Consider the following 12,319-nt stretch of genomic DNA (forward strand, 5'->3'; position numbering starts at 1 on the left):
AATCCTCTGTTCTTAGACAGTGGTGAATACTGTGTATGATTGTGTGCTCTGTCTTGTTGTTGTCTTGTCCCATGATAATCATATCAGGCTGTGAAGTTCAAGAATGAATTCAATTACTCTTACAGCATCCTTTGTAAGGACACCTTGAGACAAAGTGCTAAATTTGAAGAGTATCACTTTCTTTACCATATGACATTCAAAAGTGTTGGCAGGTGTTAGAGCCTGCTTCTGACACAGCTTGCACAGATGACATATCTTGGTCCTATCTCTATTGATTTTCATTCCTGTAATGTGCCCTGTTGGCAGTCTCATGGATATTATTAAAGGATATTATTTTCTGATGCTTTGATATCAATCAGAGGATCTTTTATCTTGTGACCATTTATTTTAGTTAATATTTTCCTCTGTGTGCTCTATGTGGCTCCTAACAATAAATGAAATGGAAAAGGTAAGTATGAGCTCACTGCATAGCCCAGAAAGCTGACTGAGTTCTGCTTACATCTTTTAGCCCATATAATTCTGATTTTTTCTTTTAAATTGTAGCCAGAGTTATGAGATTGGGAAAATGGATAAGAAGTATTCTCCTGGGGAAGAAATGCAGGTAAGAAATACACATATAGAAACTTTTGAATTACACACAGACTAATAGCAGGATGTCGTTAGTGCCAGTCCTGCTCTGCAGCCCCCACTGCCTCTCTGTGCCAGTCTTGAGCCTCCCCTCATAGCTCTGCCAGTGGTTATCCATCCTGATCTTTAGCACTTCCTGCTATTTTAGTCCCGCAGAATGGTAGTATAGTGTAAATAATTCTCTACTAGATACTAGGCTGAGTCTGAGACCGAGTCATTGTTGTGTGTGTCCTTAGTCATAGTTGAACCTAGATTTTCATGCAGATGTAAAGCTAGTGCATTAATACTATACTCCAGCTAGTGTATTTGGAGAAGAATTACGTTCTAACCCATAGGCTCCATCTTGACTGGGAAAAGTGGTCACGTTAGGTTAGGTTTAGTGAATGTGTGTTACTTGAGTCTGACCTAAACTTGATCTTTTTCTTAGTTTAAATGAACTTTGAACTTGACCAGCTAAATTGAGCTAAAGGTTATCCTGCATCTACAGAAGGAAAAAGGTCAAGTTTATGTCAGGCTTAGTTAGCACGTTTATTAAGCCTGACCTAAACTTAACCAGTTTACCATGTCAAGGCAAATCTTCAGAAGGGATAAGAGTACAATTGTTATATGATGGTAGTGCCTAGCAGTCCCAATCAAGGAACAACACGTGCTTGGCACTGTACCTCTAGTAACAGAGAAGACAGTCCCTGGCCCAGTGTGCTTACAGTGAATATTATTCACAGCTTATATTTCCATCTCCTTCATTTCCACTCCTTTGTGCAATATTTAAGTATTGTTTTTGGTTATTTCATTTGCGTTTAATGATTCACTTTATCTTTTCTTTTTAGGCTAAAGTGCTGCGGTTATTAGCCACTGTCTATTTGGAGTGGGATTGCGAACAGTATCAAGACAAGGCTCTCAGAGCTATAAGCCTGGCTAACGAGGTTGTAACTTACTGTGATGTCTAAGCAGGCTGGATTGATTTAAGACACCAATTTTAATAATGATTTAAATTGGCAAGCAGGAAACCTTGATTTAAATAGTCCTGTGGCACCGTATAGACTAACAGACGTATTGGAGCATAAGCTTTCGTGGGTGAATACTCACTTCATCAGACAAAATCACTGATGATGCGTTGGAGAGGTTTTAACTGAGGACTGTAGGTGATGACCAGTGGAGTTCTGTTGGTTTCTTTCTTGGGCTTGTCTTGCAGCAGGAGGCTTCTGGGTACATGTCTGGCTCTGTTGATTTGTTTCCTTATTACCTTATTATTGTTCTTTGAGATGTGTTGCACTTGTCCATTCTATGACATGCCTTCCTATGCCTCTCCATCGGAGTTATAGTAAGAAGGAAGTGAAGGAGGCTAGAGACAACTCTGCTCTTCATACCTGTATGCAGTGGTGTGCAGCAGCAGGGGGAGCCCTAGCTACCCAATGGGTACCACTGAGGGAAAAAGTTTCCAGTGACCATGTGGTGGACGTGCAGACACCAAGAGTGGAATGGACATATGCAACACATCTTGAAGAACAATTACACAACAGGTTAGTAACGTTTTTCCCAGGTGCACTTTCTGTTGATAATCAAGTGTGGGAAAGAGTTTGTGCCATGCAAACCCATAAGCATTTGAAGTATTAGTCTATTCAGGTTTTTATTTTGCTGCCATCACTGTAGTTTCTAAGCACTGAAGTGCACAATCTCCTAAATTGCCTGGAATCCTACTTGTTATTAATTCTACATTAATCCAGTTAATTCAAGCCCTTGTAGGGGAGGAATGAATTCTGCCAGAATGTAAACATTCAGAACATACTCAGCCTTTATTTGGAAATGTCTATAGATGGATCCAGCAAGATCAGGTTGCTGTATTTTGCTCTTGAGACCTACTCAGAACCTCTTGGCAACATAAAAATTAAGAAAGAAAAATGAAAATTTAGACACTGAGAGTGGAAAGATTGCCAGTTACATAGCCATTGCTTGGGATATTTAAAACTAGAATGGAGAATACTGTGGAGACTATGGGCATGTCTTCACTGGCAGCGCTTTAACATGGCTTATGTAGTCATGGCAGCACTCTAAAAAAAAACCAGCCCCGCAAGGGGAATGGCTACCAGTGTTGGGAGTGTGGCTCCCAGCGCTGCTGCACTGTCTACACTGGCACTTTACAGCACTGAAACTTGCAGTGCTCAGGGGTGTGTTTTTTCACACCCCTGAGTGAGAAAGTTGCAGCACTGTAAAGTGCCAGTGTACACAAGCCCTATGTTGTGGGGGGAAAAGCCTGTCCTGGCTAGAATTTCCTGACATTCTGTCATGTTTGTGAATGTGCTGGACTCTTGATAGGATTCAGCTGAAATTGTTCTCTGAGTTTAAAAAAATAATTTGGCTCTTCATGTAATGTCATTGTTTATCAATATGCAGGAGAATATGCATCCAGCTGGGTTTTTCTTGAAAATTAAAATCCTTCTGAAAAGTGCAGCATCTGATGAAGGCATCAGGACAGGTATATCAGCTCTGTATGTAATGTGGTTCAGAATAATGTCGTATTCCAGGCCCAAGAAGTAAGACTGAATGATGTGGGAGAGAGTTGAAATTAATCTCTCATCCATTATAGAAGAAGGCGACTTATTTGCTAAATGTCACAGCCTGGTTTTGGGATGTATGTGGTGCGGAAATCTGTCTAAAATTATTATAGCAATCCTTGGGAATACCGATGCTATTGAGGGCCTGGTGTAACTTTGAATAAAAGGAAAAAGTTACTTTTGCTGATGAGTGACAGTTGTATGCATTTGCTGGGGGAGGACTTGTTAGTACTAAGATAGTGAAAAGACAGCTGTGTAAAAATGTTGGTAGTTTTAGACTTTGGGCTGTATTCACTCAGGGTGAAATTAAATTTTGTGTAGAAGGCCAACACAGTTACTCCTCTGCCTGTGGGGGTAAGATACTACTGCACATGAGTAATGATGCAGAGTCTGGCTGAGTATAAGTAGAGTGGTCAAGATAGTGATTGGCCGTGCGTTGATAAAATAAAGTTCTCCTTCGAGTAGTGTCCCTATGGGTCCTCCATTGTAGCTGTGTCTGTGTCCCTGTGCTACTGACTGGTGAACTTCGATAGCAGTGTCTGTTGGGCTCACACATGCGGTACCTATCCTCATGCTGTGCCACGAGGCTAGTCAGGCTAACCGTCCTCAGTTCTTTCTCTACAGAAAAGAAGAAAAAAGAAAAGAGAGAGGAATTTTTTCTTCCATCGTCCCTGGTGGGGGCGGGAGACCCCCGTGGACAAGGGTGTGCCTGGCTCTTGGGGGCATCAAAAAGTGTCACACTTGCAGCAAGGCAATCCCAGTCACGGACAAGCACTCTCAATACATTTTCTGCCTTGGCGGGGGCCACGTTCAACAAAAGTGTTCCCTCTGCCAACAACTTGGACTGAGATCCCGCAAAAACCGAGAGCTTCACCAGAAGATCATCTTCATGGATGAGGATCTCCGACCACAGTCCCCAGTCAGGCGTGAGTCTTCCTCCCAGCCTTTGACTTCAAAGGATAGTGGGTCAAGAAAACGGTCTGGGAAGTCCTTTCAAATGCTAAAGAAGAGAATGGGAAGCCTCCTCAGCGAGCCCAGGGATAACTGAAACCGATCACCATCTCGCTCAGTATCCTTGGCACTGCAGGCACTGAAGTCATCTGGCACCCATACCTCACAGCAACCGTTGGCACCTGGAGCTGCTGACAGGCCCACGGAACCTTTGGGCATTGGCACCGAGTCTCTGGTACAGAAGGATAAGGGCAAATGCCCTAAACTGCTCCCAGAATGTGAACCGTCAGTGGTAATACTAGTGGCACTGACCTACCTGGCACCAGACAGATCGGTATGGGCAAGGTCTCCATCCCCTCTGGCACCGCCACCGATGCTGGGATGCTCGGTGCCAACAGAACTCCAGCAAACCGGGGACCTGTTATATTGGAAGTTCCAAACTCACCACCCCTTGGTACTCAGATGATGGCACTGAGCCATGGTCGCCCAAGAGGTATTTCCCTACAATCCTGCTACACTCCTCCATGGTCAAGCAAAGGATCTGACAGTGAGTCAGATGGGGCTTCTGAGTACTCCTGCTGGGCTCCATATGGGACCCAATACCAACAGAGTCCAGGAATGTACCACCAGATGGCACTGCTGCCATCCTGGTATGGTCACCCATGGGCACCTCCACCAGGCCTTATGTCACCACAGTGGCTCTACAGGGACCACTGGACAGCTCATCGCCAGAGTTCCTCCAGGGCACCGCGTATCATCAGAGAACCTCACAGACAGCCTCTCTCAGCTATAGCATCATGAGCCTCAGTACCCTTAGAGGTTATGGAGCAGGAGATGGATGCTGAGGAGGAGATCGCATCCAATGCCATATCCTCCTCTTCGCCAGATAAGGCAGTCATGCCATCACAGCCCTCCATAGCAGATGATTTTCTCCTGTTCCTGGAGCTGGCAAAGAGAGTGGCTGACACCCTCCATATACCATTGGAGGAGGTTAAGGATATGCACCATCAACTTATGATATCCTCCATGTCTCATCCACCTCCAAAGTCATCCTCCCAATTAATGAGGCCATCCTAGACCCTGCTAAGGCAGTGTGGGAACCCCAGGCCTCGATGGTCCCGACTTGCAAGCAAGTGGACAAAAAATACTCTGTCCCCACAAAGGAATTGCCAAGAAGATTGATGCCTCCCTCCACTCCCTGAAGGATTCCAGGGCCACTCTGAGATCACTGGGAGTTTATACACCAGTGCAAAAGAGACGATTCAGCTCACAATACCAACACAGGCAGTATTCAGCACTGTTCCCCGTGCAGCAGCACTATGAGCCCCAGAGGAAGAAGGGGAGATTCTCGAAGTGGAAGCCCTCAGGCTCCCAGTCCTTGGCCTAACCACCTGCCCCTAAGCACTACTTTTGACGGGGAGGTCGGGGTGCCATGAGACCACTCCTCACTATCACCTGTGACCACACACCTATTTGGCCACTGTTTGGCAGCATTCTGCAGTGCCCGGGAGCATGTAACATTGGACATATGAGTCCTGAGATTGCCAGATCTGGATATTTCATCCATTTCACCTCCTACCTCCTCCACAACATTCTTCCCTGTCCCTCTTCAGGGACCCTTCTCACGAGAGTCTACTATGGCAGGACATAGACCGCCTCCTGGAATTAGGAGCCATAGAACCAGGACCTCAACATCTACGAGGCTAGGGGTTCTGCTCTTCGTACTACTTAATACCCAAAAGGAAGGGAGGTTGGAGACCCATCCTGGACCACCCATAGACCTGGCATGCATCTGAAGAAGTGGGTATTCACCCACGAAAGCTCATGCTGCAAAACGTCTGTTAGTCTATAAGGTGCCACAGGATTCTTTGCTGATCCTGGACCTAAGAACTCTCAACAAGTTTGTCAAAACTCAGACATTCAAGATGGTCACACTATTGATGATCATTCTGTCACTGGAATAGGGAGACTGGTTTTCAGCCCTCAACCCACAAGATGCGTATTTTCACATCTCAATACTACTGGCTCTCAGACATTTCCTCAGGTTCACTCTGAGAAACAACCATTACCAATACAGAGTCCTTCCCTTCGGACTTTCATCGACCCTGAGAGTATTTTCCAAAGTTCTCAGTGGTGGTCACCCATTTAAGATCTCAAGGGATGATGATCTATCCTTACCTAGACGATTGTCTCCTCAGAGTCTGGTTGCTTCAGGAGGCTCGTCGAGCCACTGAAGAGACAATAACCTTGTTCAAGGACTGGGACTACTGGGGGAGGGATAGCTCAGTGGTTTGAGCATTGGCCTGCTAAACCCAGGGTTGTGAGTTCAATCCTTGAGGGGGCCACTTAGGGCTCTGGGGCAAAATCAGTACTTGGTCCTGCTAGTGAAGGCAGGGGGCTGGACTCCATGACCTTTCAAGGTCCCTTCCAGTTCTAGGAGATTGGTATATCTCCAATTATTACCTAAGTTAACCCTTATGCCAGTGCAATACCTGGAATATAGAGGGGCCGACCTAGACGCCTAGACTACAAGCCAAAGGCTTCCTACCTCAGGACAGATTTCACTCCCTGGTATAGATAGACACAACTCAATACAGCCCTCAAGTGCCAGCCAGAACCTGCCTCCAGCTTCTGGGGCATATGGCTGCTGGCATGGCGGTGATTCCTCATGCCAGACTTCACATGTGATGCCTACAGCTGTGGTTCAGCTCGGTTTACAGACTGAACAGGGACAGTCTGGCCAGACCCCGTCACTACCCACCAGGGTCAAAAACTCCCTGGACTGGTGAAAAGACCCAACCAATGCATGCAAAGGGATCCTCTCCCTACAGGGGCCACCTTTGTCATTCCTTATCATGGACACATCCCTCCTAGGGGGGAGGGATAGTTCAGTGGTTTGAGCATTGACCTGCTAAACCCAGGGTTGTGAGTTCAATCCTTGAGGGGGCCACTTAGGGATCTGGGGCAAAAATCAGTACTTGGTCCTGTTAGTGAAGGCATGGGCTAGACTTGATGACCTTTCAAGGTCCCTTCTAGTTCTAGGAGATGGGTATATCTCCAATTATTATTTTATATTTATTTAGGATGAGGCGCACATTTAAACAGTCTCACAGCACGAGGCAAATGGTCGCCGGCAGAGATCTCCCTTCATATCAATCTCCTTGAACTGAGAGCGGTCAGGAACGCCTGTACCAATTTCCTCCTGCTGATAGCAAGCTCACATATAAAGGTCCTGATGGACAACATAGCCTGCATGGATTACATAAATCTCCAAGGAGGAGCCTGATCACCTCTCTGTGCGCAGAAGCGATGAAACTGTGGAATCAGTGCATCTCTCACAATCTGGTCCATGACTTACCTCCCAGGCACACAAAACATGATAGCATACAAACTCAGTTGCACATTCTTGCATGACCACAAGTGGGAGATGCACCCATCAGTACTTCAGGGCTTGTTCACATGGCGGGGAACACTGTCCACAGATCTATTTGCCAGTTACCAGAACAAGAAGTGTCCACAATACTGTTCCAGGGTGGTGATTGCACAGCGATCTCTAGGCAATGCTCTCCTCCTTCCATGGGACAAAAACCTTCTTTATACCTTCCCTCTGTTTCCTCTTCTGCTGAAGGTCCTGCTCAAGATAAAGAGAATGGGCCTCACATGATTCTGATCACCCCTACCTGGCTGCAACAGACCTGATACCCTTACCTAATGCAGCTTGTGATGTGCCGCTGATCACCCTTCTGACCATCCCACGCCACCTCACACAGGACAAGGGGCGCACCATGCATCCCAACGTGGGGATCCTCTGACTCAAAGCATGGCTCCTAGGTGGTTCCAACTCCTAGAATGCTCATGCTCAAAGGAAGTGCAGGAGCTCCTACTACACAGTAGAAAGCCTTCCACGCAACGCGCTTAGCTGCAGAAGTAGTCCAGATTCCAGATTTGGTGCATGTCCCAGCAATTCTCTCTAGAGTTGACAGCTCTTCCACATATTCTGAAATATGCCCTGACCCTTAAAAAATCAGGACTATCCCTGAGCTCTCTCAGAGTCCACCTCACTGATTACAGTATTTCACCATTCCATAGAGGGGTACTCAGTAATTTTGCACCTAACCATAAAAAGGTTCCTGAAAGGAATAACAAACCTCTTCCCTCTGCCTAGACTTCCCTCCCCCTCTTGGGACCTAAATCTAGTATAAAAGAGTGGACTAGGCCCCTGTTTTAACCCATGGCCACCTGTTCACTAACTCATCTGTTGATGAAAATGGTCTTTCTAGTCACAGTTACCTTGGCTAGAAGAATAAGGGAGATAGCAGCTTTAATGACACATCCTCCGCACATGGTATTCTTCCCAGACAAGGTCATGCTTAGGCCACATCTGAAGTTCCTCCCTAAAGTGACCTCCTCGTTCCACATGAACCAGTCTGTTCACCTTCCCACCTTCTACCCCAAGCCTCACTGGGAAAATAGGGAGGCCATACTACATACCCTGGACATTAGGAGAGCCCTTGCATCCTACCTCGATAGGACAGAAGCCTTCAGGTAATCCCCTAGATTGTTTCTCTCTATGGCAGAAAGGTCAGCGATATCAGCCCAATAACTTTCTAAGTGGGTCTCGAATTGTGTTAGAGAGTGCTACCAGATTCGTTACATGACCCCTTTGGACTCGATCTGTACATACTCCACAAGATTGGTCTCTTCGTCTGTTGCCTCCTTAAAGCATGTGTCCCTATCTTGGAGATCTGCAGAGCGGCGACTTGCGCTTTGGTCCATACCTTCGCAGAACGTTATGCGACCACTGAGGACTCTGCCTCTGATGCCATATTTGGCTCCACTGTTCTTTCTTCTGTGACCAATCTGATTGTGAAGTCCCAGCCCTCCAGGGGAACACCCACAGGGACACTACTCAAAGAAGAAGTTACTTACCCTGTTCAGTAACGATGGTTCTTCAAGATGTTCTCCACTACCTGCCCTCCTCCCATCTACTTTGGAGTTCTCATTATGACTCTGCAGTAGAGAAGGAACTGAGGATGGTTAGCCCACATACACTGGCTAGTCTCATGGCACAGCACAACATCGCATGTGCAGGCCCAGCGGACACTGCTACCAAAGTTCTCCAATCAGCAGCTCAGGGATGCGACACACCTGCAGTGGAGCACCCATAGGGACACACATATTGATGATTCATTGTTACCACACAGGGTGAGTAACTTCTTGTGTTAATACAGGTTTGTTTGTTTCATACAGGATATGTAAAGTATTCTTACTTGCTCCTCAGACTTGTCAGCACAGTGTAAGTCAATTGGTTTCTCTGGTGGTATCACAGCAGAAGAGTGTCTTCAGGCGGGATTTGAATTCAGAGAACTTGGTGGCTCAGGAAGAGCTTTCTGTTCATGATTGGTGAGCACTTCAGGGAAGGCTCTGTGCTGTGTTCTCTGGAAAGCACTGAGTACATGGTGGGCACTTCTAGAAATAAATTTTGGTCTCCAGGTAACTTGTTTGAATTCTGTCAGATTGAAACTCACCTTCAGATGGCTATTGAGGAATTTCAGTCCAGTTTCTAGGGACAGGTGTCCAAAACCCACCATCGCGCTAACATGCTCTTTTGTTGTAGTCTTAACTGAGAGTCCACAGAGACTGAACTCCCCACAGTCATTGAAGTGGTTCCTCCAGGCCAGGATGGAGACACATTGTGAAGGGACAGCTTGAGGAGGAAGCTTGCATTGTTGTTGTCCTTTCTATTTGTGTTCTTATGAGAGACAGGACTTGAATTTCCAGAGCTGTCAATTTGGCACCTTTCATTAGCCCCAAATTCATTTTGAAAACATGAAAAGAAAAAACACGAAGAACATGTTTAACTGTTGCCTAGTTCTGGAATTATGATTTTTTTCCTAAGAAGACAAAAGACTTAAGAGTGAGTGTGAAGGAATGTACTTTATGGGACAGGCTGGGACAGCCTGGAGTGTAATCAAGGAGGTCCTGCCTTGCACTGAGACTGGGCTATTTAAACAGGAACAGGAAGTTAAGTAGAGAACAGGAGAGTAGAAGGTAGGCAGGCTGCAGTGGCTGGTGTTTTTAAATCTGAACAGGAGTACTTGTGGCACCTTAGAGACTAACAAATTTATTTGAGCATAAGCTTAATTGGCCTCTCAGAGTTGGTAAGACAACTCCCACCTTTTCATGCTCTCTGTATGTGTATATATATCTCCTCACTATATGTTCCATTCTATGCATCCAAAGAAGTGGGTTCTAGCCCACAAAAGCTTATGCTCAAATAAATTTGTTAGTCTCTAAGGTGCCACAAGTACTCCTGTTCTTTTTGCGGATACAGACTAACACGGCTGCTACTCTGAAACCTTTTTAATCTAAGAGGCTCCAGGAGACTGATTAAGCTAGACTCAGACTTTGTTTTGTGGACTTTTAAGTATGGGAGCTCTGATCTGCGGTCCTTAGATGAGGACCTTATGAACAGTTTATTGTAATTGTTGTCCTGAAACCTTATGAAAATGGGACATGCTATTTTGTTCATGTGTGCTGGCTTCTTCTTGCCCCAGGCTGTTAGAGCAAACCTAATGCTGTCCCAATTATGGGAAATTAAAGTGGAGCACACCCACCACATCATACCAGTCTGCATGGGGGAGTATAGGGACAGCCCATATCTTTACAGTGAGCAGATAAATTTCCTCAGTGGACTCAGTAATCCCCATTTTTTCTTCTCTCTAGCTGTTGCTGAACTTCTGCATCATGAGGTGTCACTAGATTTCTGTTTGAACACTGCTAAGCTGCTTCTGGAACATGAAAGGTACAGAACTTCAGCACCCTCTACTTGAGAGAGAACATACATTGCCTGGGCTTCCCAGTATTCTTACAAAGTGATACCAAACAACAGGAGAGCTAAGTTGTAGAAATAGTGTGTCGGGGCATGATACAGTGTGAGTTGTGATGGAAGAGAGAGTTGCTACACCTTATCTTACACTGGCATAGTAGGTTGTCCCTGTGTAGTCTTAATTTGTGCTTTGGCTTGGCAGCCCTGACTTGGGGAGCTGCTTTCTCCACTCTGTTCAAGCACAGCTCAGGATGAATGTTGAATCAGGGGTGCTATATATATATATATATATATATATATATATAGCTATTGCCTTTTATCTGGAGAGATGCTGTAGTTCAAGGCCTGTTTTAAGTTTCCATTACAAATTCCTGTTGTCAGGTCATCCGAGTTCAGGTAGTTTGGCAGTACTACTGTGCACTGAAGTGTGAGACATTGGTTCAGAGCAACTTGTGCCAATTGTTTCTCTGGCATGTGAGTTCAGGCACTGATGTGATGTGCTTGAGGAAGGAGACTATACTTTCTTGGGCCTCAGTTATGAAGTTGTGTTGGCGGGTATTTTGCCTATCTTTCAACAGTTAGATAAGAGAACGTCAGAAGAGGAGCAAAGGGAGTTTTCTGGCAGCGAGCAGGAAAGCTACGATGGACCAACAAAAGCTATTTTGAGGGAGTCTCCTCCAGGATTCTCCCATTTACTCCATGGACACTGTGACCACAGATACAGTTCTCTTGAGGGTGTTAAAAAGGGCTCCCTTCTGCGGTGTTTGAACATGTTATCCCATAGTGCTTCTATGACCTGCCAGCAAAGGATTGAGCATAGTGCCAAACTCTTGTCCCTTATGTGATAATACATTTCTAGACTGTCTTAATCAAGGGCTTACACCTTTGAAATACTATTCTTGGGGCCTGCAGTTCTGGAAACAAACCCATTAAAAAGGTTAGGTTATAAAGGGTCGGCAACCTTTCAGAAGTGGTGTGCCAAGTTCACTGTAATTTAAGGTTTCACGTGCCAGTAATACATTTTAACGTTTTTAGAAGGTCTCTCTCTCTGTCTATATTATATAAATAAACTATTGTTGTATTTAAAGTAAATAAGGTTTTTTAAATATTTAAGAAGCTTAATTTAAAATAAAATAAAATTAAAATGCAGATCTTATCAATTTAGTGTGATCCTTGCCTGGGATCCTTGTCTGTGGTTCCAGCCACCAGCCCCGCTCAGCCTGCTGCTGGTCTGGGGTCTAGCTGCTGGCTCTGCTCAGCCCACTGCTGTTCTGGGGTTCCATTCACTCAGCCGGCAGTAGGCTGAGCAGGTGGGCTGAGCGGGGCTGGCTGGGGGCTGAGTGGCTCAGTCCACTGCCAG

General features: G+C 45.6%; 1 protein-coding gene across 10 annotated transcripts in view; it reads left to right on the forward strand.

The window, feature by feature from the left end:
- Window positions 1–12,319, forward strand: part of TEX11 (testis expressed 11) — a 120,190-nt gene that overhangs the window by 25,796 nt on the left and 82,075 nt on the right. For all 10 annotated transcript variants that reach the window (XM_045030819.1, XM_045030818.1, XM_045030825.1 and 7 more), the window contains exons 10-13: window positions 544–601; window positions 1,455–1,550; window positions 3,019–3,100; window positions 10,857–10,935. In XM_045030819.1, the coding sequence (XP_044886754.1) occupies window positions 544–601; window positions 1,455–1,550; window positions 3,019–3,100; window positions 10,857–10,935 (315 nt within the window). The remainder of the gene's footprint in view (window positions 1–543; window positions 602–1,454; window positions 1,551–3,018; window positions 3,101–10,856; window positions 10,936–12,319) is intronic.

This window comes from Mauremys mutica, chromosome 9, assembly GCF_020497125.1.
Source record: "Mauremys mutica isolate MM-2020 ecotype Southern chromosome 9, ASM2049712v1, whole genome shotgun sequence".
NCBI lineage: Eukaryota > Metazoa > Chordata > Testudines > Geoemydidae > Mauremys > Mauremys mutica.